Below are 23,138 nucleotides of genomic sequence, written 5' to 3' on the forward strand. Positions count from 1 at the left end.
GCTAAAGAATATCACACTACAGACAAGACTAACATACTGCAGAACTGAAACTTACTGTTGTTCTATCTCAAAGCTCTGGCTCAGTAAAGGAGTCACAGCTGACGTGGGTGGGCATCTGGGGTAAAAGGGGCCCGCGTCTCAAAGCTCTGCTCGCTGTTGCCGCACGTTGCTCATGATAAACTTTGTGATGGAAAGATGCCTCTGCTGGAAAATGAACTTCAGAGGGGCCTGTCAGTGTGTGTGTGATGAGGCTGCTTCTCTGTTCCCTGTTGTCCTCTCTGGCTGCGACTCACTGCCAGTACGGCCCTGCTATTCTGATGAGCAAAATGTGAGTCACAGCTAACATACTTTTATCATTCAATCTGTTTAATTTGAGCATGAAACTATTGTGAACACTTCTTTTAAGACTATCTGAGTTAGATAAGACACAACACACAAATTTAGAAAAGCCACTTTCTAGATAAATAAGTTGAACATTTTCTAAAATTTAATGTTCAAAGTTGAATATTATCAAAATGATTTTCAAGAACTGAATCATTTACATAGAATCCATTAAAATAAAAAATAATTTTCTGTCTAAAATCACAATGTATACATTTTCTACGATATATCCCAAATCTTCTTCAATAGTACATTGTATATAAATGATCCCTTTTGTCCATTGGTACTTTTTCAGTCCATGTGGCTCTGTCAGCTTGAGAGGGCTGGGAGTAAAGTTACACAGCAATGCTTCGCTCTGTCCTGAAGTTGTACTGAAACTGTGGGAAGAAGAAGAAGAAGAAGAAGAAGAAGAAGAGGAAGTACACACTGATGATTCAAAGTAAATTGTCAAAGCAGAACAAAAACAGCAAACTGCACCAAACTGCATTAATGTAATGATTAATCCCAAAGCTCCCAAAAGCTTACATTTATAAGAAATGCTGCAGTAAAATCCAGACTCACACAATTAGCACCATTATCTACATAGTGTAAGAGACTGATAGCAGTCGAACCATAGATTTAAAACATAATGGTTTAATATTATTCCCCCTTTTGGAAGCCACAAGCATAAAAGTAGCCCTACAGCACAGTGTTTAAGTGGTCATCCAGGCTGAAGACTGAAAAATATGAAGAAACACTGCCCCCCTCTGGGATGTTGAGGATATGACTATAAAAAGCAACAGGGCTTCAAACATTCTTGGCTTATGTGGCATTCAAAGACAGAAAAATGTGCAAAAAAACGGACTGTATTTTAACTCCCTTCTTTTGAAAATATCAACTTCTGCTACCTCTCATCCCCAGACATTTGCTGTTTTGGTGCCACAAGTCTGTTCTGTCCTATTATGGCACAAACCCAAATATAAGACATCGAGGTTACACCATTTAAGGTCAAAGGTATCGCTATTGGCTCTAATAGAGAACGTGACAGATCCATATGAATAACTATTTCTCTGCTAATGTTATTATAAAATTCAGATCTTCTGCTATCAGTCAGTCAATTTTTAGGTTCACAGCAACCTCTAGCCTCAAGTTAGCTAACATAAATATTCTTGAGTTTCACACAGTGAGGCATACAGATGTTAAATTTGGGGGAATGGGAGCATTGGAGTGGTATTTGGTGTTTGGTATAAGCAGATACGGTGACTTAGATGTAGTAGAATCTCTATTGGAAGAGAAAAAGTTGGATCAAGCATCCTCAAAAACATAAGCAGTTCCCAGCAGCGCGATAACTTAATCAATTTCTTCATATTCTTTCAATACAGATCATTAGGAAATGATCAAAAGAAAGACAAAGTTCCTAAGGAAGGTGACTGAGGTAACTAAATATTCTACACTAAAAACACTCACTTTTGATTAGTTGATGGTCAAACTTTCTAAAAGAAAGAGAGTAACACATTCATGTTGTTGGAGGGTGAAGCTCCACTGGTTGAACGATTAAGTTTTGTGACATGAAGTACTGCTCACTTCACAAAGTTACACTGTTGTATTACTGCAACACAGCACTAGGTGATGCTGTATGATCACTGAAATAAGTTTCCAAATCTCCAGCAGAAGCCACGGAGCCACGATGGCTGAAACCGGGTTCTCTCGATCAAAATACCACCTTCCCCGATTTTCATCTACTTGAGGGGAAGCTGCAAGTTACCCAAAACCTGTCACATATCACAAGCCTGTTAGTTGTGAAGAAATCTAGCCCCCCTCCACCACACTAAAATTCAGACTCAACATCTGGCACAGTAAATAAATAATCCTGTGTGTACGTGTATATGTGTGTGTGCGTGTGTGCGTGTGTGTGTGTGTGGAGATGATGGATGGGGGAATGGGGTGTTATCAGGGAGAGCATGTATCAATGTCTGCCAGTTTTACACACAGGCTGACAGGACAGTGACACACTGGAACATGGGCGGCAGTCACCCAGACGAGCCGAGCTTCATTTCCTGTCCCTGCTCCACTGCCAAAAATATGTGACATGTTGTCTTCATTAATTCCACCTCTATTTGGAGCTCTCCCTCTCACACCTCTCACATACCCCTGTACACCACTGTCCCTCCATACATTCACAGGGAAACACATGCACAAGCATATGCAGGCGCGCACGCACACACGCACACACACAGATAACTCCCAACAAACACTGAAAACCAATCATACATAGGTGCTAATGCAAATCTTGTCATGTGTGCATACAGTCTTCTTTCCACCCTAGCATACTCCCTCTGCAAATCATTAGCCAGCCGCCAACAACATTTTTCAACAGAGCAAACTACATAAAGATGTCACTTTAAATCGCTTACTAATTAACACTTAAAAAGACACAAATTAGATATGCGTGGCTAAAAGCAATTATAATATCCGCAAGTTTTGCGAGTCATTTGGGAAATGAAAAGAATGCCTAATTGCTGGAACCAACATCATCCGAGACATGGCTTAAGTGATGCCTGTTAGGAAATGGTCTTATCTACAACTGTGGCTGTGATTACAACAGTTTTCCTCAATTACATGTGCATATGTATAATTCTAGAGAGTACATCTCTCTCATGAATCTATATATTTGAATGGGTTTAGAAACGAAGCAATTAGACTCTGTGCCGAAATGCCACTAGTTTCTAAAGGAAGGGGGGGGGGGGGGGGGGTCTGAAAACCCCAACAGCGAATGCATGGACAGTGACCTCTTCTGGACAACAGAGGGAGAAATTCACCCACCAGCATTTAGAAAACTGGGATACAGTTTCATACTAAAAACAGCCTTTTTCTGAACCTAAATATTGTGACTTGTTTGGTTTATGAGCCACTTCAACAGAAGCTCTGAGACAGAAAACATAATGGACGTTAAATTTATAGTGTAACGCTGACAGAGAAAAACAAGCACAACTAGACAAAGAAAAGAAAACATTAAGTGCTACAGACGTGTTTGCGAGAATATTACCAACTGTATTTCCAGCCCTTGTTCTGCAGATATCATCATGGGATAATAATAAGAGGAGAGAAGTAAAAATAACACAATGGTGAGGGATGTTTCCACTTGGAAACTAATTATCAAGCTAAGCTGTGACTTCATCCTCATCAGCCTGGCCCCACCATTAATCTTGTGCTGTCGTCCACTTCACTAAATCCTGTGTGTTACACTATCTCACATTTACTTCATCAGCTCCAGCGCGGCTGTAATTAATGATTTCTCATGCCCTTCCCTTCCCTTCTCCAGCTCAGCTCACCATGTGTCCTCCTGCTAATCACACTCTCTCAGAAGAAAGGAAGGAGGAGAGGGAGAGGGAGAGGGAGAGGGAGAGGAGAGGAGAGGAGAGGAGGAAAAAAGACAAGAGCATATAGAATGAGCAGCCAGCCTGTCTCCACCCTGGACACACATACACAGACACATACACACCATTAATACCTGCGCTGACAATGAGCTTCATTCAGATGACCATATGACAAGATGGCGACTGTGTGATTTGGATAGTATGTGACAGAAGACAGAGGCAGAGTGCAGAACAGACACCCAGTTTGATGAGGGAGTGTTTGCTCTGTAACACATCTCAAACCCAACAGCACCTGTTCTTTTACAGTGGTCTGTCACTTCCTGGCAGTTCTGATACCAAGATACCGTGCTAATGAGAGAGAAGGGGGGTTGTCACTCTCTTTAAAGCGCACACACACACACACACACACAAACGCGCGCACACACACAAATACAGCACACATACTGACTCTCTTTTTTTTTTTTTCTTCTTGCTCTCACAAACACATGGGCTCTAAAGAAGGAGCTGCACATTGATGATTTTCCTCCGACTAATGCCCGCAGGCTACAGTGTTTCATGGTCTCTACATTTTTCATTACTGAAGATGAAGCTGATTGAAAACTTAAAAAAAAAAAAAAAAGTTATAAACATGCAAAATCTGACCAGAAAAAAAAACTCCTCAACATCTCCAGCACTGTGTGAGATGCTAGATTGAGCTGTTTGAGGGAAGAATTGGGGGATAAAAGTCAAGTGTTTTGGAACAGGAGACGAAGCTTTTAAGAGAGAATGGCTGCCTAGCCTGGCCATGCTTTTATTCAATTGGGGCTTAGTGGAGCCAACAGGGCCTCGCTGTCTCAGACACTTAATTACAACCCCAAGACCGTTTGCTTTGCATTCTGGGCCAGCAGCGTCAGTGGCAGCCGAGCGTTGCAGCCTCTACTCACTTCCTCCTCGATCTCTGCCAGGGATTTGATCGTAATGCCCATTAAATTGACTTGCTGCATCTGAAATCAAAAGCAGGGAGAGGAGGAGGGAGAAGAAGAAGGAGAAAAAAAAAAAAAAACACACACAAGAAACATGGCGGTTAGGCTCATGGCTAAGTAAGCATGCTTAAAATCTTTAATCCTCTCCCTCTCTGTGTCAATACAAACGGGGCTATAGTGACAACCGCCGCCAGCCAGCCAAATGGACTACATTGAGCCAGCTCTGCCTGACTGCACGCATTCATCACTCAGTCTGGAGGAAAGGAAAGAGAAAGGAAAAGGAAAGGAAAGGAAAGGAAAAGGAAAGAAAAGGAAAACAAATGCAAAGAAAATGAAAAGAACAAAGTAAAAGAATGGAAAGAAAAGGAAAGGAGTGATTGCGGTACAAGTAACTATCATTACCACTCTCATATTACACATAATAAATAAGTAATTTCGCATTTTGTCACTAGTTACTCAGAGAATTTTTACCTCTTTGGGTTTGTCAAAAAACTTCTGAGAGATCACAAAGGGCACATCATCCAGAGCTGCAAAAAACAGAAGAAAAAAAGTTTTAGTTCGACTTTTTAAACAAAAAAAAATGTATTACTACCCAACTACCTATTCTTGATTCTGAGTATTTCCACAAGAGTAAATGTGGGATTATAAAGCAGAAAAGCTATCAGCATCCCCAGTCCCCCCCCCCCCCCCCACACCTCCCCTCCTTCCGTCTATGGAGAGAAGATGAAAGGCTTTTTTATTCTCCACTGTATTTGAGCACCTCCACTCCTCCAACCCAGCCCTTTTCCAACCCTCTTCCAGTTTAATTACTCTTGATTATTCCCGATTCCGTCTTGTCTGAGAGATGTTCACCTCCGAAACAAAGACACACTCACACTAGGCACAGAAAAGTGGAAAGAAGAGAGACAAAACATTCACCAGATATCAAATTTGCATGAAAATAAGCCACACTGTTCAGCCGGCAAAAAGTGGATTGAAATGAGGACTTGCCAAGAGCGTGGTGGTATAATTAGCATTTGACCAAACAAACGAGCTTCAACAGAGCTATAATTAAGCAGGCCTGTAATTAAGTGTATGCCCTTTATCATAATGATCGTGGTTAAAATGGTGTGATGGCTGCCAGTTGATTATTAATGGTGTAACCCCGTACTGCTTGCATCCTGCACTGGAATCAAGGTGTCATGACTGTCAGGCTAGAGAGCAGCCCTTTGTTTATAAAATACATTAGGGCCCAAATTAACACAGGGTGACAAGGGACACAAAGCCTCTCGTTTCCAGACTGAAGGGAACACTGCAGCTGCTCAGCTTCATTATAAAACTCCCAAATCTGGAAGCACAAAACTTCTGCTGCCGTTGGCTTCGACAGGAGCCCCAAATATCAAGAGGCCAAGCTTCCAACTGGTGTTCTTTTACCCACAGTCCATCAGGCCGCTGGCACAGGAAAAGGAACTCATAAATGTAAGCCGAAGCTGTTCATGAGTCATCGCTTTGGAGCTGACACTCCTTTTGGTCTTTCCTGTTCACAGCAATATTTAAAAGTATGAAATTCTAAAATATCCCTCACTTTGACACTTCCTCTCCTCTCTTGATATTACACACATCCATGGTTTGGCCCTTTCCACACAAGTGTAGTACAATGTGATCTTTGTAATCAAAGCACGACCCTCACCCTCATGTCTACAGGAAAGCTTATTTAGTTTCTTGGCTTCCAGTCATATCCTACAGTAAAACACGTAGTAACAACAAGAGTCCGCAGTGGTCCGTCGTGCTTTGAGCTAAATGCTAACACAAGCATGCTAACATCCTCATAATAACAATGCTAAAAGGTTGATGTTAAGCAGCTTTGTTTACCATGTTCACCGTGTTAGTTTAGCATGTTAGCATTTGCTAATCAGCACTGAAAACATTACAGTTAGGGCAAATGGGAATCAAAGGACCACTAAAGTTATTACAGTTCAGCTCATGAAGGAGACATTAAGTGTGTTTACCAAATTCAACAGGAATCCATCCCAATAGTTGAGATATTTCACTCAAGAGCACAAATGTCTACTTCATGGTGGCGCTTGAGGAAAGGTCAGGTGATCACCAAAGTCATTAGGATTCATCATCTGAATGTCTCTACCAAATTTTATGGCAATCCATCCAGTAGCTGTGGAGATATTTCAGTCTGGGTCAAAGTGGTCGACCTACCAACCAAGTGATGGACGGGCCTTAAGACTGACACTGCTTAAAAAAAAAAAAAAAGGTGCAATGAGTGAAAAGGTTTAGCCCCAGCTCCTTTTCCACTCACCCAAAAGCAAGTGCAACCTCACTGTAGCGGCTTTGGATGTGTGGCTGTTTGGAGCAGCGAGAAGGAGGAAGCCAGGGTGATCGGCTAAGCACGATGGCCTGTTTAAACTCATAAAAGCAAGTGAATAAACATGCTCTACTGTGTCGCTGGGAGCACCAACACCACAAGAGGTAGGCAGGAAGAATACATTTTAATCAGCCAGCTACAGGAAGCTGAGATTGTAGCTGCTGATGGATCTGTGTGGCATGGACAGATGAATGCACAGAGTTGAAGGCCAGAGAGTTTCTTTATTGCTCAAGGATTACATTTAAAACCAGATCTCACTTTGTATTCCTCCACCATCTATACTAGAGAAGCTATCTTACATCCAGACAAATGGAGAGGCGCGGGAGATGACTTGGTGGTAAGGAATGAATGCTGTACCATGGAGAAATCTGAAGGTGCAAAGGGCAAAAATAATGTAAATCCAATCTTCTGACCAGAAATCCCACTATGAAGCATGTTCCAGCCTCTCAAATGGCCGGGCTACAGTCCATTAACTCATGAGTGTACTGCAGTGTGGGGAATTGGGTAGTTATTTGGCATTGGGAGTGTATGAGAGCAGTCAATATGAAAACATCTGGCAGGAATTTTGGTACAATGACTACGCCTATGATGATGATGATGATGATGATGGTGGTGTTGGTGGTGGTGATGATAGTGATGATGATGCCGGCGGTGAGTGCAGAGGTGGCGTTAAGTAAGGAGGACCCTGTGGCTTGAGTGATTGTAGTGTAAAGAACGGAGTCAGCACAGGCCCCGTGTGGATCATTGCCTTATTAATGGCTCCGTCAGGTGCGATGAGCAATGGCTGCATTGTCATCTCCAGCCCCTGGGCACAGATGAATGGCTGTTTCAGGGCGGGAAGGGCTCCCTCGTACGCTGGGCTGAGCACTAATCCCTCACTCTTCCATTGTTGGATGCACTGTCACCCAGGACTTCAGCAGCGCCATACATTGCATTTCCAGGGCTCTAACAGACATGGCCATGCACACAGCCGTACATACACACACACACACACACACACACACACACACACACACACATAAACCACAGCAAGTTGTGCTCCGACACTGACTGATGGAAAAATATGCGTGGGTGATCGAGCATACCCCATATTACCTGAACCACAACTCAAGAGTAACACTTTAGGAATGTTGATGAACTTTTATTTTACACTTCACTAATTCAGCAGAATTGCATTGATCTCTGTCTAGTATGATTACTTGGGTGAATCTGTCTCGCACCTGAATTAAGTGAGAAAGTCACAGCTAGGGCAATAATCTGCGAGTGCGAGCGAGCATCTATTACAATTTTTTAACTCATGATTGAGCTGGTTTCTATTGTTTAGTGCCATAAAATAATCAGAAATAATAAGTAAAGCTGCTCAAAAATTGGGTAGAGCTTTATCTGGAAGCTTCTAGATTTCATATTCCAAACAACTGGATGTTGACTTTTCTCTATGTGTACCCAGGCTAGACATTGCAATGCCTTTCCTGTCGGTGTGACTCTCAATTTGAGGTGGATTCTTTATGCAGACCATGGAGATGCTATTCTAGTTGCAGACCCCGCTCTCTGTCACCTCTGCAGATAATGGTGAGTAGATGAACAGAGAGCTGGAGGAGGACCCCCCTATGCCCACTCACAGCCCTTAGCCCCACTCTGACATGAGAAATAGTGCCCAGGCCTGACAGCATCTCGGAGACATATTGTAGTTTATTTTGTCGTCCGGGCATGCCATCTGTGCCATTCCAATAGAGGGTGTGTGTTCAGGCTGCTGCAAGAGAGAGGGCGCGAGGCTCTGGGTCCCTCAGTAGCTCTGCAGCCACGGCAGGTCATTAGTCAAATTGCCTAATGAGAGAGAATACAAATGGCCCCCTACCCTGACAGGAGGAATTTTGGAGGTGTCAGAGCTCCTGACCCGTGCTATGAGAACAGATGATAGCGAGTTGCTATTTTCAGATTCTTTTAATGACTATGGCTCTATGAAACCCATTCTTTTTCTTTTATCTTTTTCCCGCTTTTTCAAACCCTCTAGACAGATGAGTGAAAAAAAAAAAAAACTTTTCAATATATTAAAAATCTCACTTGCAAAAGTGGAAGTGTAACTTTTGAATTATTTAAATGTTTACTGGGGAGTCAATTAACATTCTAAAATGCGAATAACATTTATACTAAAATAGATCATACACTGCAATGATGTTGAGTGTTTCTGATAATCTATTTTTATTTTTTTCTGCCGGCTGTTTGCAACTTGTTTTCCCTGTCTCGCTGTAGTGTGCACAAGCTTCTGCTGCAATTCTCCTGACAGCGACTCAACTATTTTATACTAAAATATTAATTATACTTCAGCCGAATGTTAAAAATGTAAACAAATTTAAATGATTTTTAATGGTAAGAGTAGTATACGAGACATGCAGTGCATGCATGCGATTATTTTTACATACTACAGGCTGGGCTAAACACTCAAAAACTGTGGAGGCAAAAGAGAGAAGAACAGAGTGAAAAGAAGCTGAATCATTTTACACGAGCTTGCTGTTTTGCCCTCAATGAAAATTATTTTACAAAACAAATGAGACTTTTACCATTTTATCTAGAAAATGTGTTGTATTACCTTAGGATATGCTCATTTTGTTGTAAGAATACTTGTGAAATGTATAAGAGGCACCAAACATTGTACTCTGAAATATAGCCAAGCAATAGCATCTCATAATGGCCTTTATAGTCAGGTAAAGCAAAAATAAAAAACTTGGCAAAACGAACAAAAAAGTGGCATATTTAGACATCTGATATTAAACTTAAATTTTTTTTTTTTTTGTTACCAGAGATGCAAAATGGCAAGCTTATGTAGAATGACCCACTTACTTTTCCATCTGTGACAAGCAGTCCTTGAAATCTGGTTGTGGGTAGGGAGCCAGGCGGCAGTCCCAGTCGGGCGCTGGTCCATCAGTCTTCCAGAAAGTGGGCAGAGCCAGCAACACCTACAGTGAGTTGGCCACAAACACCTCTGCATAACACCAAATACTCTGAGGAGGTGTGTACATGTGTGATAACGTCTCCAAAACGCATTCGTGTAAGTTAGATGATATTGAGTCTATATGAAGAGCAGGCTGTTTAATGTTAAGTACCAAAATTGTTTGGTCACTCGATATACTAAACTTATAAATCCTGTTTTATAGTTGTTTTTGTCAGAGCACGCAGTAATGGAGAAATACTGGAAGAGCCCTTTCTGCTGGCTGGCTATTGAGCGCTCTCATGAAATTAAATGGACAATCAGACTTTAATCAGCAGCACAGTGTCTTTTAAGACATTGCCATGGCACTGGCATTGATCCCCAGCTGTGGCTGCTGGTAAATGTGCAGCAGAATGTGTGTATAAATGGGGTACGCCTCTCTGGACAAGTGTAAAAGCTGGCAGAGGGCTGACAGTAAATTGCATGTGCCGGATGGGACACAGCAGAAGGCACAATTACACAAATCCCCTCTTAATTAGCGGTTCTGTGGGCAAACTAACCCGTAATGATGCAAGGGATGTGGCGAGCCCCAGAAATCCTAACAAGAAACACTCACCAGCACAGGAGACTGGGTCATATGGCCCCGGTTCCCCTGAAGTAGGGACTGACGCGTGATCTGTTTTGATCAGTGCAGCTGCAGGAGATGATTCCCATGTTGCCCTGCTCCCCACAACCCCTAGCCCTCGCTGAGCTACTTGCCCTCTGGACTGTGGGTAAAGCAGCAGGCCCTGTGTGGTTGTGGGTGGCATTATTAAGTTCTCCATGCTCACAGTACCAGGCAATGTAAAGTGGCATCTCACACGGTGAGTAATGAACTGTGCCAGAGCGGAAGCAGGAGGGATGACAGCCAAAGAGGCCTCCTTGGCAGCCACTAACCTGGGCATCCACCAATTTATCATCCCCTAGAACCAATCCACCAATGCTGCACTGCCATTTGTCATTAATTATGCTAATAAGGACACCATTACTCTCCTGATGAAACAGGCAACTGTTATTAGTATAATGCACTTACAGTTTCATACATGTGCATTTGCTTATTAGTTCTACTGTGTGGATAAGTGTACTTTGAAAGGAGATATTTTCCTTTGCTTAAATAAAACTGTTAAACAATGTAGTTGTACCCGCTGCAGAGGAGTGGAGGACTTTTCTGTACACGCTAATTGACTATTATGAAATGACAAAGCAACAACTTCATAATCACGCACTGCTCCCTGCACTAACATAAAAATGGCCACATCTATGTAAAGACGCTGATGGGTTTGAACTTTTTCACAGCAGACTTTATGGCTCTAAGCAAACCAGTCTGAGAAGAACTATTTAATATAGCTTCTGGGAGCCCCAGATGCCCTTTTCCAGAACGACTTCATTCCCAGAATCTCATTGTGCTTTCTAAATCACACCACAGTATGTATTAGAAGATCATTAATTACAAACTTAACAAGTCAGCAGAGCCATTAAAAGATCTTTAAGGCATATTTGACCATAAATCTCCTTAAACTATATTTAATGACTGGATTTTTGTGAAATATTTTTTATCAAGTTCTAATTAGATGTGTGATAACAAACCCTGCTGTACATGGGGCAAATGAGGGAGCCGTGACAGGCCCATCCATTGAGGCTGTCCACGTCTGGACACTGAAACTAATGGAGCACTGCTTCTATCTCAGGGATGGATAGAAAGCAATGAGGGATGAGACTCCAGAGTCCAGTCTGGCCTGCAAATGCAAAGCCTTGTAAAGTCTCTTATTTGACTGTAATAAAGGTCCAAAAAAAAAAAAAAAGCCCGAGGGCCTCAAGGCTCCAGTCAAAAATTCCATTAGGATTTATACAGGATTAATTCCCAAATACTTAATGGCACCACCACACTGGGATTGATCATGTTTTGCTACCAAACCTGTAAAGTCAAATAGAATTTTTGACAGGATGAACTCCAACAGGATTTTCTTGAGATGGCGTTTTACCTGTTAGAGAGGAAAAGAGCTTTTTGACTGGGGAGATAAACAAAGACTATACAAAATAAAAGACTTCATTTTCACACAGCTGACTTTGGTCGCCACCGGACGGATTTGCTTTGACATGTATCAGTGTTTTTCATTGAGATCAGCAGCTAAGAGGATTTTAAAAGACACACTAAAAATTTCCAGAATCACAAGAATAAAAACTGTAGTAAATGTAAGAAATACTTCTTCCATAATCTCCACTAACAAACAAAGATTTTTTTTTGCAGATCCAGAGAAGTACATACACACACTGTCCAGACTTTAGCAAAATTATTCCAAGTTTTTTTTTTTTTCTTTTTTTTTTTTTTAAAGCAATTTCTGACTGTATTTCACTTCATGACACTGACAATAATTCTCCTCACTCTTTCTCAGAACTGCTTACTGGTTTTTTGTATTTTTTTCACAGTTGCCTTTAACATAGAATTTTCTTCACAGCATGCTGGTGTGAATTTTTAATTTACTTTTGCAGTATTCATCCCAAAACACTGACACTATGCTGCTATGTCAATATGGAAAATGCACAAAAAACTAAAACTGAATTCAAGCAAATTTGAACATGCTGTAATTTACAAGCAATTATAAGATTTCAGCAACCTTTATATCATTAGTTGCTGGGGGTAGTAAACAGTTTTAGGACATGAATGTACAGTATGTGTGTGTCTGTGTGTGTGTGTGTGTATGTGTGTGTGTGTGTGTGTGTGTGTGTGTGTGTGTGTGTATGTGTGTGTGTGTATGTGTGTGTGTGTGTGTATGTGTATGCATTAGGTGTAAATACTATTCTTCTGCTGAACCTCTCTCTCGCTCTCTGTTTCGCCTTTTGCTGACCAGGGGAATTAAGAAGCAAAACGTGGGTTTTAAGAGCGTTCCTTTCATGTCTTGATGTAAGCTTTGGCATTACTTCAGACATCAAGATCGGTTTCATAGAAATCCCATTCCATCCAAAGTAAAAGCTCGGCAGTAAATCTGCCCATACCTCCCCCATAACACTTCCATAAATGATTCATTCAGCTCAGTTTAGCTGATGCAAAACAGAATGTTAGTGAGTTGTGGATGGAGCCCGAGCTGCGAGTGTAGGACCAACCCTGCTGCTTAGTAATTTCATCAATCTCTGGGAGAGAAAGAGAGGAGAAAAGAGAAAGAAGAGAACAGCGTACACTAATAATAACTTTTGTGTCACTATCCAGAGGTCGTGTTTTTTAATCCCTCAGCCTAAAGAATTGTGTTATTCTAAAATATAACCCCAGCGGTGCAGAAGCAGTTGAGATCCATCACGGTTTGAGATAAGAGCCGGCTGATCTCCTCCCTCTGTACAGTCTCGCCCAGAACTACACAGGGAGATAAGATGGAACTTTTGTTTGAAACCTGATGAGAACCCTCTTAATGAAAGTGCTGCGCCAAAAATAATCTTTTTTCTCCATGTTAGTCAATCAAGAAATGGTGTAGTTGGGGGAAAAAGAGGAGAAAGAAAGTAATTTTGCATAATCAGTGAGCACCATCTGGAACAATTAACCAAATTCCACAGAACTCAGAGGATCAGTCATATTGGCTTATTAAAGATCCAGAATTATACAAGTAATAAATCCTTGGAAAAACGAAGCGTACCCCTGCCTGTCATGACTATTTTAACTTCAAATACAGTGGAATACTTGATAAGGCTGAAAAGAGGAGATTAATATATGCAAATTATGTCGAGCATTTAAAAGCCCCCCAACAACTGTCTCGTTTTTTTTTTTTTTTTTTTTTCTGTCTCTTATTACAGGGCTTTATGTTTTATTCATACACCAACTCACCTGTCATTTCATAAGCTATAATATTATGAGGGTATTATTAAACAGCATAAAGTGGAGCTTTAATTGGAAAGCTCCATTGCATTTTCCAATTATTTGCAGCAAATTAAAAGCAGATGCACATAGTTTAATAAGAATTCTAATATTGTTTCCTGAAAATCAAAAATCACTGTCATCCTGCCAAGATATTTTGCAAACCCAAGTTAATTTTGAGCCTCCTATTTTTTTCCTCCTCCTCCTCCTCTGAAGGATGAACTGTCTGGTGTCTGTTAATTGAAGTTCCTCTAATGGATAGGGAAATAATTGCTCTCCATATTACGTTAGATCAGGGCCAATGTCAGGATTTATTTTTGATTAATGCGATAGATATGTAAATGTATTACTTTTTATTACGTTTACCTTTTTATCAGGTGGATGTCTGCTGAATACTATATGTTGCTCTGTAGATAATGAAGAGAGACGGCAATGCAACAGACTCAGCATCACATAGGTTTGAGACTTTTTTTCCCCCAGCGCTGTTACATTTATTTTTTATCAAACATATGCTTTTTAGACACATTTCATGAATCAAACTTTAATTACCTTTAAAATACCCTGCTTTCCTGTCAATGTGTGAATAATACACCTAATTGGCAAAGGGACTTTGCATGGATCAAAGCAACGCTGGTAAAGAAAAGCAAAAGGTTGGAGCTGCTATGAAAACTTGATAACTTTTCAAATGAGCTTGAACTGTCAAGTCAAAGAGGGCTGCAAAATAAATGTGAATTAGTTTTTAATATTCTGGTAATAAATGTCAAAGCGCCTGCACATCACATCTGTACATGATGTGACTGCAGATGACAGATTTCCCAGACATGTTACCTCTCCTCCCCTCAACTCGCTTTTTTTTTTTGTGTTGGGGTTTTTGTTTTGTTGGGAAGTGACGGAGGGTTTAATCAAGAAAGCAGGCAATTCATCAATCCTAAAGAAGGCGCCTGTACAACCCTGACAGAGCGCACATGGTTTTAGACCAACTCGAACCTGGCCAGCTGTCAGCCCACACACACACACACACACACACACACACACACACACACACACACACACACACACACACACACACACACACACACACACACGCACACACACACGCACACACACGCACACACACGCACACATGCACGCACACCCAGGCACCCACACCCACACCCACACACACACACACCAGAGCTACCACCACGCTAACAATTAACACAAATATAGGCTGTCGGCTACGACCTCACACTTGGTCTGCAGGCTATCACATTGTTAATGAAGGGAAGTTGCGTTCTCTCACATTCACAGTGTGATGCTGTAAGGCTGACGAGTACACAGTCTCAAGCAATAAAGCGAGAAACATCTCAGGCTAACTACATTATCCTCTTCTCTTTACAATCTCACCATCTCATGGAGGGACGCATTAAGGTAGAAGAAAGAGGGAGTGTGTGCACCTGCAAAGGACAGCTTTCTGGGGATAAATGATGACTGCTGGCAGCGCGCTGTACAGTATGTGCATGTTCTTCAGTGTCACTCAAAGCCCGTCCCAGTGGAGGAGTCGCACACCAAATGCCACAAACCATTCAGCTGTGTGTTAATGTCGGCTCCTTCAGGGCCACACTTTGCACACTTGTCTTGACTAACTTATAATATGACTGTCAGACCAACACAATGATGTGTTAATCATTTTTTAGTCAATTATGCATTTTTGTTGTTTCCTTTTCTTTCTTTTTTTCTTCTTTTTTTTTATACAATGGACAGTGTTCAATTTGGATTCAGAGACTTTACAGTTTAAATTTAGTTTATGTTATCAAAGCTGTTATTATATCAATTTGTACATTTTAACACTAGACTCGTATTAAAGAGGCTGGGTATAATATGGCCATAGCCTGGGTGTGCCTGTGCTGGAGCAGCAGGAGGAATCCTCACCACATGGTGTCTCTCTCCAGCTGGATAAAAACCTGCCTGCCTCATTCACCTCGTGTGGATCACACGCTCTTTAAGGCTGGAGCGTCTCAGCCGGCTCTGACTCTGTGGCTCTGAGGCTGTCATAGCTAAGCTCTGCTTCCAAACGAATTAGCCTTTCTGCTGTTTTAGTCATGGGGCATTGTACTGTAGTCGAGTTTCTCCTTGACAAAGAGAAGGGAATTCGTCCAGTGCATGCACGGTACATATGTAAGTATGGCATGTGATGGATCATCTTTGACAGCTGTTAAATGTTCTCTTGAGTGTAATGCAGAGCTCTTCTGGGAAGTCACGTTCGCTCAGATAAGCAAAGCTCTGTACAGTGTCCATCAGTGAGGAGATCTAGACACAGAGCGTTTGTAGATCAAGTACCGGAGAAGCTTCTTTTATGTTCAGGTAGAGACAAAACTGTTTGTACAGACATGCAGTGAAACATAGGAAGCATAAGTACTACATTTTTCTCCAAAATCACAGCTTCACTTTAAAAGGAAGATCTAATGCAGCTTGGGTAAACTATTAAATCCCTCTGACTGTCTATAGTGACCGTCATAAGTGGTGCTGACGTGCATACATTTAAAGTGTGAGACCTTTTACCTGACATGGTGTAGGTCCCACTGCTCTGATGCTCATACTCTGGCCTGTTCGTGGTCCTCCTGCAGGCAGGAAACAAGTAACATGTTCAGTCAACCGATCAATACTATTTTATTGACAATCATGTTAAAAAAACGCCCCCAAAATGCATGTAGACTTTGTATTTGACGAGAACACTTGTGATCCAAGACACATGCCTCACACATTAAAATATGACACAGGAGAATTTATTTTGCATTAAAGCATGGGGAGGCTTTGTGATCTGTCTACAGGCAAAACAGAGCAGTGAAATACCAGGCTGAATGTGAAGAGGAGAAATATGGGAAAAGTTAAACCGTGCCTCAGCTGCCCAGGGGCTCAAGCAGACCTTTAACGGGGGGTTTGGAGCAGGATCTTGTTAATTCTGGAGGAACTGAGAGATTCCATTATTCAAGGGAAGTCTGTTTTTTTTTTTTTTTTTCACCGTTTCATGGCCTTGTATTACAGAAAACAGCACAGAATGCACTTTGTGGGCAGTTGAAGTTAACAAACCATATAAGATTGAAATCCTCATCAATCAAGCTATCATGAATTACACCCTGTGACTCACCCCTACGGATCGATAAATCCACAGCAAGCAGGAAAAAAAAAAAAAAAAAAAAATTCACAGCTTCAAGAGAGAGCTGCATAACATGACATGCTCTGAAGGGAACGTTCTGGGATGGCATTATAAAACAAATGATTTTATAATGATAATGCAAAGCAGTTGGCGATGTCATTAAAAAAGTGAATTGCTTTGATTGGAGGACACACAGGCATACAGTAAGAGTTGGTTGTTAAAGAGAAAGAACAAGGCAGACAAGTGGGATAGAGGAGGCAGGGAAACAGCGCTGAATTATAACAAAGTCGGGACAGATTTTGGAAGTGAGCAGGTGTGAAGTTGCAAATAATGAAGTGTGTATCATGTTCTGTATTTGGTCTGTTTATGGATAACATAATCAATCTTTGCTCGCATGGGGTGTAAAATCCAAATTTTTAAAATTTAAGACAGATCATATATTCTCGGGGTGCTGCATGTGAGTTGCGGCTTCCAAAGCCTTATCTCTTTGGATGAGATAAATAAATGCAATAATTTCCATCAAGAGCAATAAAACAAGACTTCTGACAGGCTGTGGTATTTATGAGCTGAAGCCTGCAACTCAGATTTATTTGCAATGAAAGGCTCGACTTTTCCCCTCCTCATTTACATCAGCATTTGGCCATGTTAAATCCAGGCCAATGGTGAATTTTTAAAAGGTTGGCATCAATCTTGCGGGAACGATTGCCATATTCAACGCAGACTTCTTTTACCTTGCAAAGGTTGATTCCACTGCTGAGGAAGAAAGGTACACATCTTTCAAAGCACAGATACATCCCGCGGTCTGATAACGTGGAGGGAAATGGTTTAAATGTCTTTTAAGGCATCTGCGTTTGTGTTGTTAAATTAGTACTGAGAAGAAACAAAGAGAACAGAGAGAAAAAGAAATGATTAGGTCTGGCTGTTTATCTATTTATGTATCTAAAGAGTGAAAGTGGTACTTTAAAATTCTAAACACTCAGTGTGAAACCTGGGAAAATGTGCTCAAGAAATGCTTTTCTACTTGCAACCTCCAGGGTCGTTTTTCCCATCTGTCTCGAACACAAACTGTCTCAATCCAAACTGGTGATTTCTAAATACAATTTTAGGTGCATTGGAGAGGGTAACATATGGCAAATCAATTAGACAACTAATTCTTAAAACAAAAACATTGCAAGTGCATTTGTTAATCAACAGCAGTGTTGGGGCTCATATTATGTTGGCCACTGGAGTTTTGACAACAATTAATCCTCATTTCAGGCAAGGAGAGCCATATTGACACATATTCCTAATTTGAATATTCAATTACAGTGTAGTTCCTCATCAAATTATAGTAAAACTGGGAACACGGCCTGAAAGATTTACGTAATTACAACGCAGATCAAGAGTCTTATGTTCCCTTGAAATCTGCCAGAGTTAAAATCATATTAGTGCTGTAAAGCGAACCATGACACTAAGGATTACTTGACAACATGAATTACAGTTCAGCAGATTTCTTTTTTTTTTGTATGGTGTTCTTTATGTTGTTCCACATGGAATAAGGAAAAGAGTTGTCTGCACAAAAAAAAAGGAGAAGAGAAAGTGGGAGAGACAGTGGGGACAGACAAGTGGTAGTCAGTGGAGAGGTAAGATGAGGATGAGAGTAATATCACTGAAGAGCCAGAGCTGCGATACAGAGAGCTGGAAGCGCTTGTTTTGACACACATCCAGCCTTCCCCGTGACAACATCTCCACACCTTCCTCTATGTGCCGACAGTGCTGCTTTGTGGGAGCTGCTTTCTCACCCATCATTATCCTCCTTTAAGTTTGGTGTCAGGTGTTGAAAAGAGGATCTCTCTGAATTTGGTGGCAAATCACCGAACAGTCTGAGCCCATCAGATCTTAGCTGATCATTCGATCATTCCTGGCACCGCTCCGCATCCCTCTGCTTGATCTCCACTACTTTTTGCAACTTTTCCGAGCACAACAAAGTAATGAGTGAGATTGAGCTGGGAATGATTGTTCTTCAACACTTCAGATGGGAAGATCTGTCAGGCGACACACTGACAGTCACAGTGTCTCTTTCTCTCACGAGTCGTGTGCAGTGGGAAGTCTTGGTTAACCAGCGTGCAATGAAAGCTGATACAATACTCCTGCAGAGCTGCAGCAATGTGTGGTGTGTCACAGGTAGAAGACAGAGCAATCCAAAGCGTATTGATATGCATGCCAATTCTGACACTGATGACTCTCTAGACTTCACCTGTTAAAGAAAAAGCCTGCTATACGATGGAGAGAAAAAAAAAAAAGATACTTGGCCTTGACATTTTTATCGCTGTACAGTTTGATTTAAAAAGTGTCCGTGTGTACAATAGCCTATTATTCTAAGAGAAATGTCAAAAACCTTGATTCTGAGTGAAGCGAAAGAAATTGCAATATTAGGACAAGGCTAATTTATGCTAGCAGTCACTGTAGAGGTCAGATATCAGCCTCAGCAATGACAGTTTTATCAGGAGAACAAATGGCAGCGTTGGTTGGGAGAAGGAAGGAGGGGGATACTTTACTGGACACATTAAAAGGCTGACCGGATGGTGCAGGTTTTTCACATTATAAAGTCAGGGAGTGGCTGATACGGTCTGTCTTGACAGATAACAAGCCAAAGTGGTTGACATCAGGCTGCAGCTATGAATCAAAACAGAACACTGTCGCTGGTTGAAACGCTTCAGACAAACTTAATAAAGAAACATTAAACACACAAGGTTCCCATGCATTTGCATGGCAGACTGCTCAACAGGGCCCTACACTTAGAGTTTTAGTGGCTCAGTGTGGTGCAACAACCTGGGCCAATAAGAAATAACTATTTTAGGTTCAGTGTCTATCTTTGATTTAACTTTGAATTTAACTAATTCCTAAGATTCTTTTTTACAGGCTTTCTGCAGGAAAGTTGAATTTCAGACATTTTAACACCACACAGACTCAAATTTAATTTACCTGAATCACAACTCACTACCAACAAAAGCATGAACGCAAAAAACGGAAGGGACAATATGACCTAGAATTATTTTATCACTTTTCCCAACAGAATATAACAATGAATCCTTCATTATATAATTATATTAATTAGAGCAGCCTGGGCATGGATTAGTGGCAGAAAATGGGTGGATGGAGTAACCAATTAAGAATGATTAAGTTGCTAATCAATTCATCGATTGAGAGAAAATCAACTATTTTGATATTCAATTAATCAGTTAATGAAATTGAAATTTCAGGTTTGGACTGTTAAACAGACAGAACAAGCAATGTGAAGATGTCACATTAGGCTGTGGGAAGTTTTCAAGGAGCAATTTCTATTACTTTTTGACATTTCATTACACTAATTGATTAATGAAGAAAATTGGCAGATTACTCAATAATGACAATAATCATTCGTTATAGCCATAATTCTTTGAAGTTCAGTTAAAATAAATATCTACCCATTCAAAGACAAAAAGCCTCTACAGCTGTAGCTGCTGTAGCAGTAGTGACAGGACTTGCTGCAGGTCTGATGGTGCTGACTGAAGCTCCAACCCACAAAAAATGATGGAACAGCCTCCTATTTGCACAATCCACTGTTGCAACAATCCCACTTTTAGTTTGTAAGTGTGTTACATCTGCTGACAGCCAACAATCGCATACAAAAACATATCATAACTAGCGCTTCTCCTTACAGCGGGCAAGAGAAAGTATTTATGACCTTGGTAAATTCAATTTCAAACTCTTAAATACCTTCTCAGGCCTATTTTTGAGGACTGAACTGAATTCAAAGCTTTTTAAAACTTTTCAAGACCTGCAGATATCCTGTTTATAGCTGACAAAACAATACAAAAACAATTCAAATACAACACCTTAGCCTTGATGCAATAAGTGTGTGCATCCCATAATGATGCAACACCCTGCAGTTAGTGTGTACCCTGGCTCTGTGCTGCTGAAAAAAATAATAAAACAACCTGATTTGCAGTTTACGTTTGTACACAACTCTAACAAGCTCTCACTGCCTGAGGCAACGTAACATTTGAAAGGGATCACTGAAGCTTTCAAAATTATAAGGGTCATTAAAAATTTACACATTATTGACTGTATTTAAAACATCTTTTCCACTGACTGTAAAGAGCACTTAAATTTAAGAGGTGCTATTCTCCAAAGGCCATAAAGTTGTTATAGATAGCCTGAAGGAGGCATGGAGGAAAGAATTTTCTCTTGCTGAATATGAATAAAGTATAGTGGGGTGATACTGCAGAGACAGTTACACTGTAGTACTGTACTTACTTAAGCAATCAGGGGGCTTGAGGAGCTGTTTATAAATTACTGTGTCAAACCATCTAATCTGTGACTGTGAAATATCTTCAGAAATATTTATAGCTGTATGTATGGCTGTCTAAAGTGCATGTAACTACACAGAAAGGATGCCAGATAAACAGTCAAAAGAACTGCCACTGTCTAAATTGCCCACAGTTCCGTCCTTATGTGTCAGTGCATTATGGATGGAAATACTCTAAAAGGAAGACTCTTTGACTGTGGAATGAATTTTAATGTTAATACAAAAACAGCAGCCTGTGATCTCAGCAGGCATCAGGAGGGGGTGTGAGTCGCTTCGAGGTGCAATTTATTCCAGCCTCTGAGCCTCACCAACTTGAAAGTGGGCTTCAAAAGAACTGAGGATTACCGGTAAGAGTTCCGAAGGCGCACACATGGGCCTGAGCTCTCGCCATCACTTCAATACATCAAAGATTATTGACCACTGACTTCCAAAATATGGACGATTCACAAAACTCTACGCAGTTTGAACTTGGGTTTTGAATTCACGCCTGTCCATTTTACTGTTCTCATCCCACTGCGTGACCACGTGAACAAAAGCTCTGTTTTGAATGCGCCTGCTGGCATCCACCGCTCTGGCCTGTTGTGGCTTTTAAGTGGCTTTTACTCAGCCCAGCACAGGATGGCAAAGCATAGCAATTCAAGTTGGCAAAGCCGTCAGCATCCCGTGCCAAGCCTCCCTCTCCTCAGCAACGCCACACCGAAGGAGTCTCAATTGTTTATTTACAATTTGCTGTGGAAATCCCCAAGTTCTTCATTGCAATAAATAATTGAGCTGTTTGATCTGGACACAGTACAAAGGGTTGCTCCATTCTCTGTGAGGCCTGAGGCGGAGGAAGCCTGAGCAGCATGAGCAGAGGAGGCGACACACACACACACACACACACACACACACACGCGCACGCACGCACAGACACTCCAGCATGGCGGAGATCTTGGAGCTCTCCTCCCTTCCTCTGCAGCTGTCGCTCCCTCTCCGGGCTACATCTCCTCCTCTTTGTCTGCACAGAACAACACTCCTGTCAACACAGTCAGAGGAGCGACCTGCCTCTGCCTCCTGGGACACACCACAAATAGCAGGAGTTTAGCCCTCATTGAACTCATGTTCTTGTTCAGGGGATCCTGTCTAGTTAGCCTGTCTCTCCGGTTCACCCTCGCTACCTCGTTGTCCAGCCACAACCTTTACGGCAGATTGCCCGGGAGTGATCAATTGCTTGTGTCTTCATTGTCGTACATATGGTACGGAAGCGCAACAACAGCTCGAGAGTACACTGAGCGTGAAATAAAAAGGAAAGGAAGGAGGAAAGCTGAACTTCAAGAGGCGCTCCTGAATATTGTAATATGACATTACCTTGCTGTGCTGGGCGAGGCGTCAGTGCTGGCTGTGATGGACGTTTCCTGGGACGGCTGATGCTGAGGAACATCTCCCATTCGATACCATAGTCCCATATTGTTAATCTCACTGCAAAGATGAAGAAGAAAGACACACACACACACAAACACACACACACAAACACACAGTTTCATAGTTTTAAAAAGCTTGGTTAGTTATGCTTCAAGCTAATTAAAAAGTTTTATATTCTATATGTACACAATGTCACAAAGTATGGTGACTGATAGGAGATACAAGACATCATGACTGCATCCATTTCCGGTGCCAAACTGCTCACCCTATGCAGCTGTAGTTAACAAGATGGTACTTGGACTTTGCAACGATCTGGATGTCATATACCGCCACCTCAGCAGCTGCACGAGGGCTGATTTTCACACAGAGCCTCCTCTTCCTCATGGCAGTTTCCTCTGATGAGTCAGGTA

At 41.4% G+C, this 23,138-nt stretch overlaps 1 protein-coding gene across 1 annotated transcript in view; it reads right to left on the reverse strand.

The window, feature by feature from the left end:
• Positions 1 to 465: 465 nt before the first annotated feature.
• Positions 466 to 23,138, reverse strand: part of mvb12bb (multivesicular body subunit 12Bb) — a 32,483-nt gene continuing 9,810 nt past the window's right edge. The window contains exons 5-10 of the mRNA XM_056377255.1: positions 22,994 to 23,123; positions 22,675 to 22,785; positions 16,403 to 16,461; positions 5,171 to 5,226; positions 4,661 to 4,720; positions 466 to 758 (exon numbers count right to left, since the gene is read on the reverse strand). Of these exons, the coding sequence (XP_056233230.1) occupies positions 717 to 758; positions 4,661 to 4,720; positions 5,171 to 5,226; positions 16,403 to 16,461; positions 22,675 to 22,785; positions 22,994 to 23,123 (458 nt within the window). The 3' untranslated portion in view covers positions 466 to 716. The remainder of the gene's footprint in view (positions 759 to 4,660; positions 4,721 to 5,170; positions 5,227 to 16,402; positions 16,462 to 22,674; positions 22,786 to 22,993; positions 23,124 to 23,138) is intronic.

Source organism: Seriola aureovittata, chromosome 5, assembly GCF_021018895.1.
Source record: "Seriola aureovittata isolate HTS-2021-v1 ecotype China chromosome 5, ASM2101889v1, whole genome shotgun sequence".
Lineage (NCBI taxonomy): Eukaryota > Metazoa > Chordata > Actinopteri > Carangiformes > Carangidae > Seriola > Seriola aureovittata.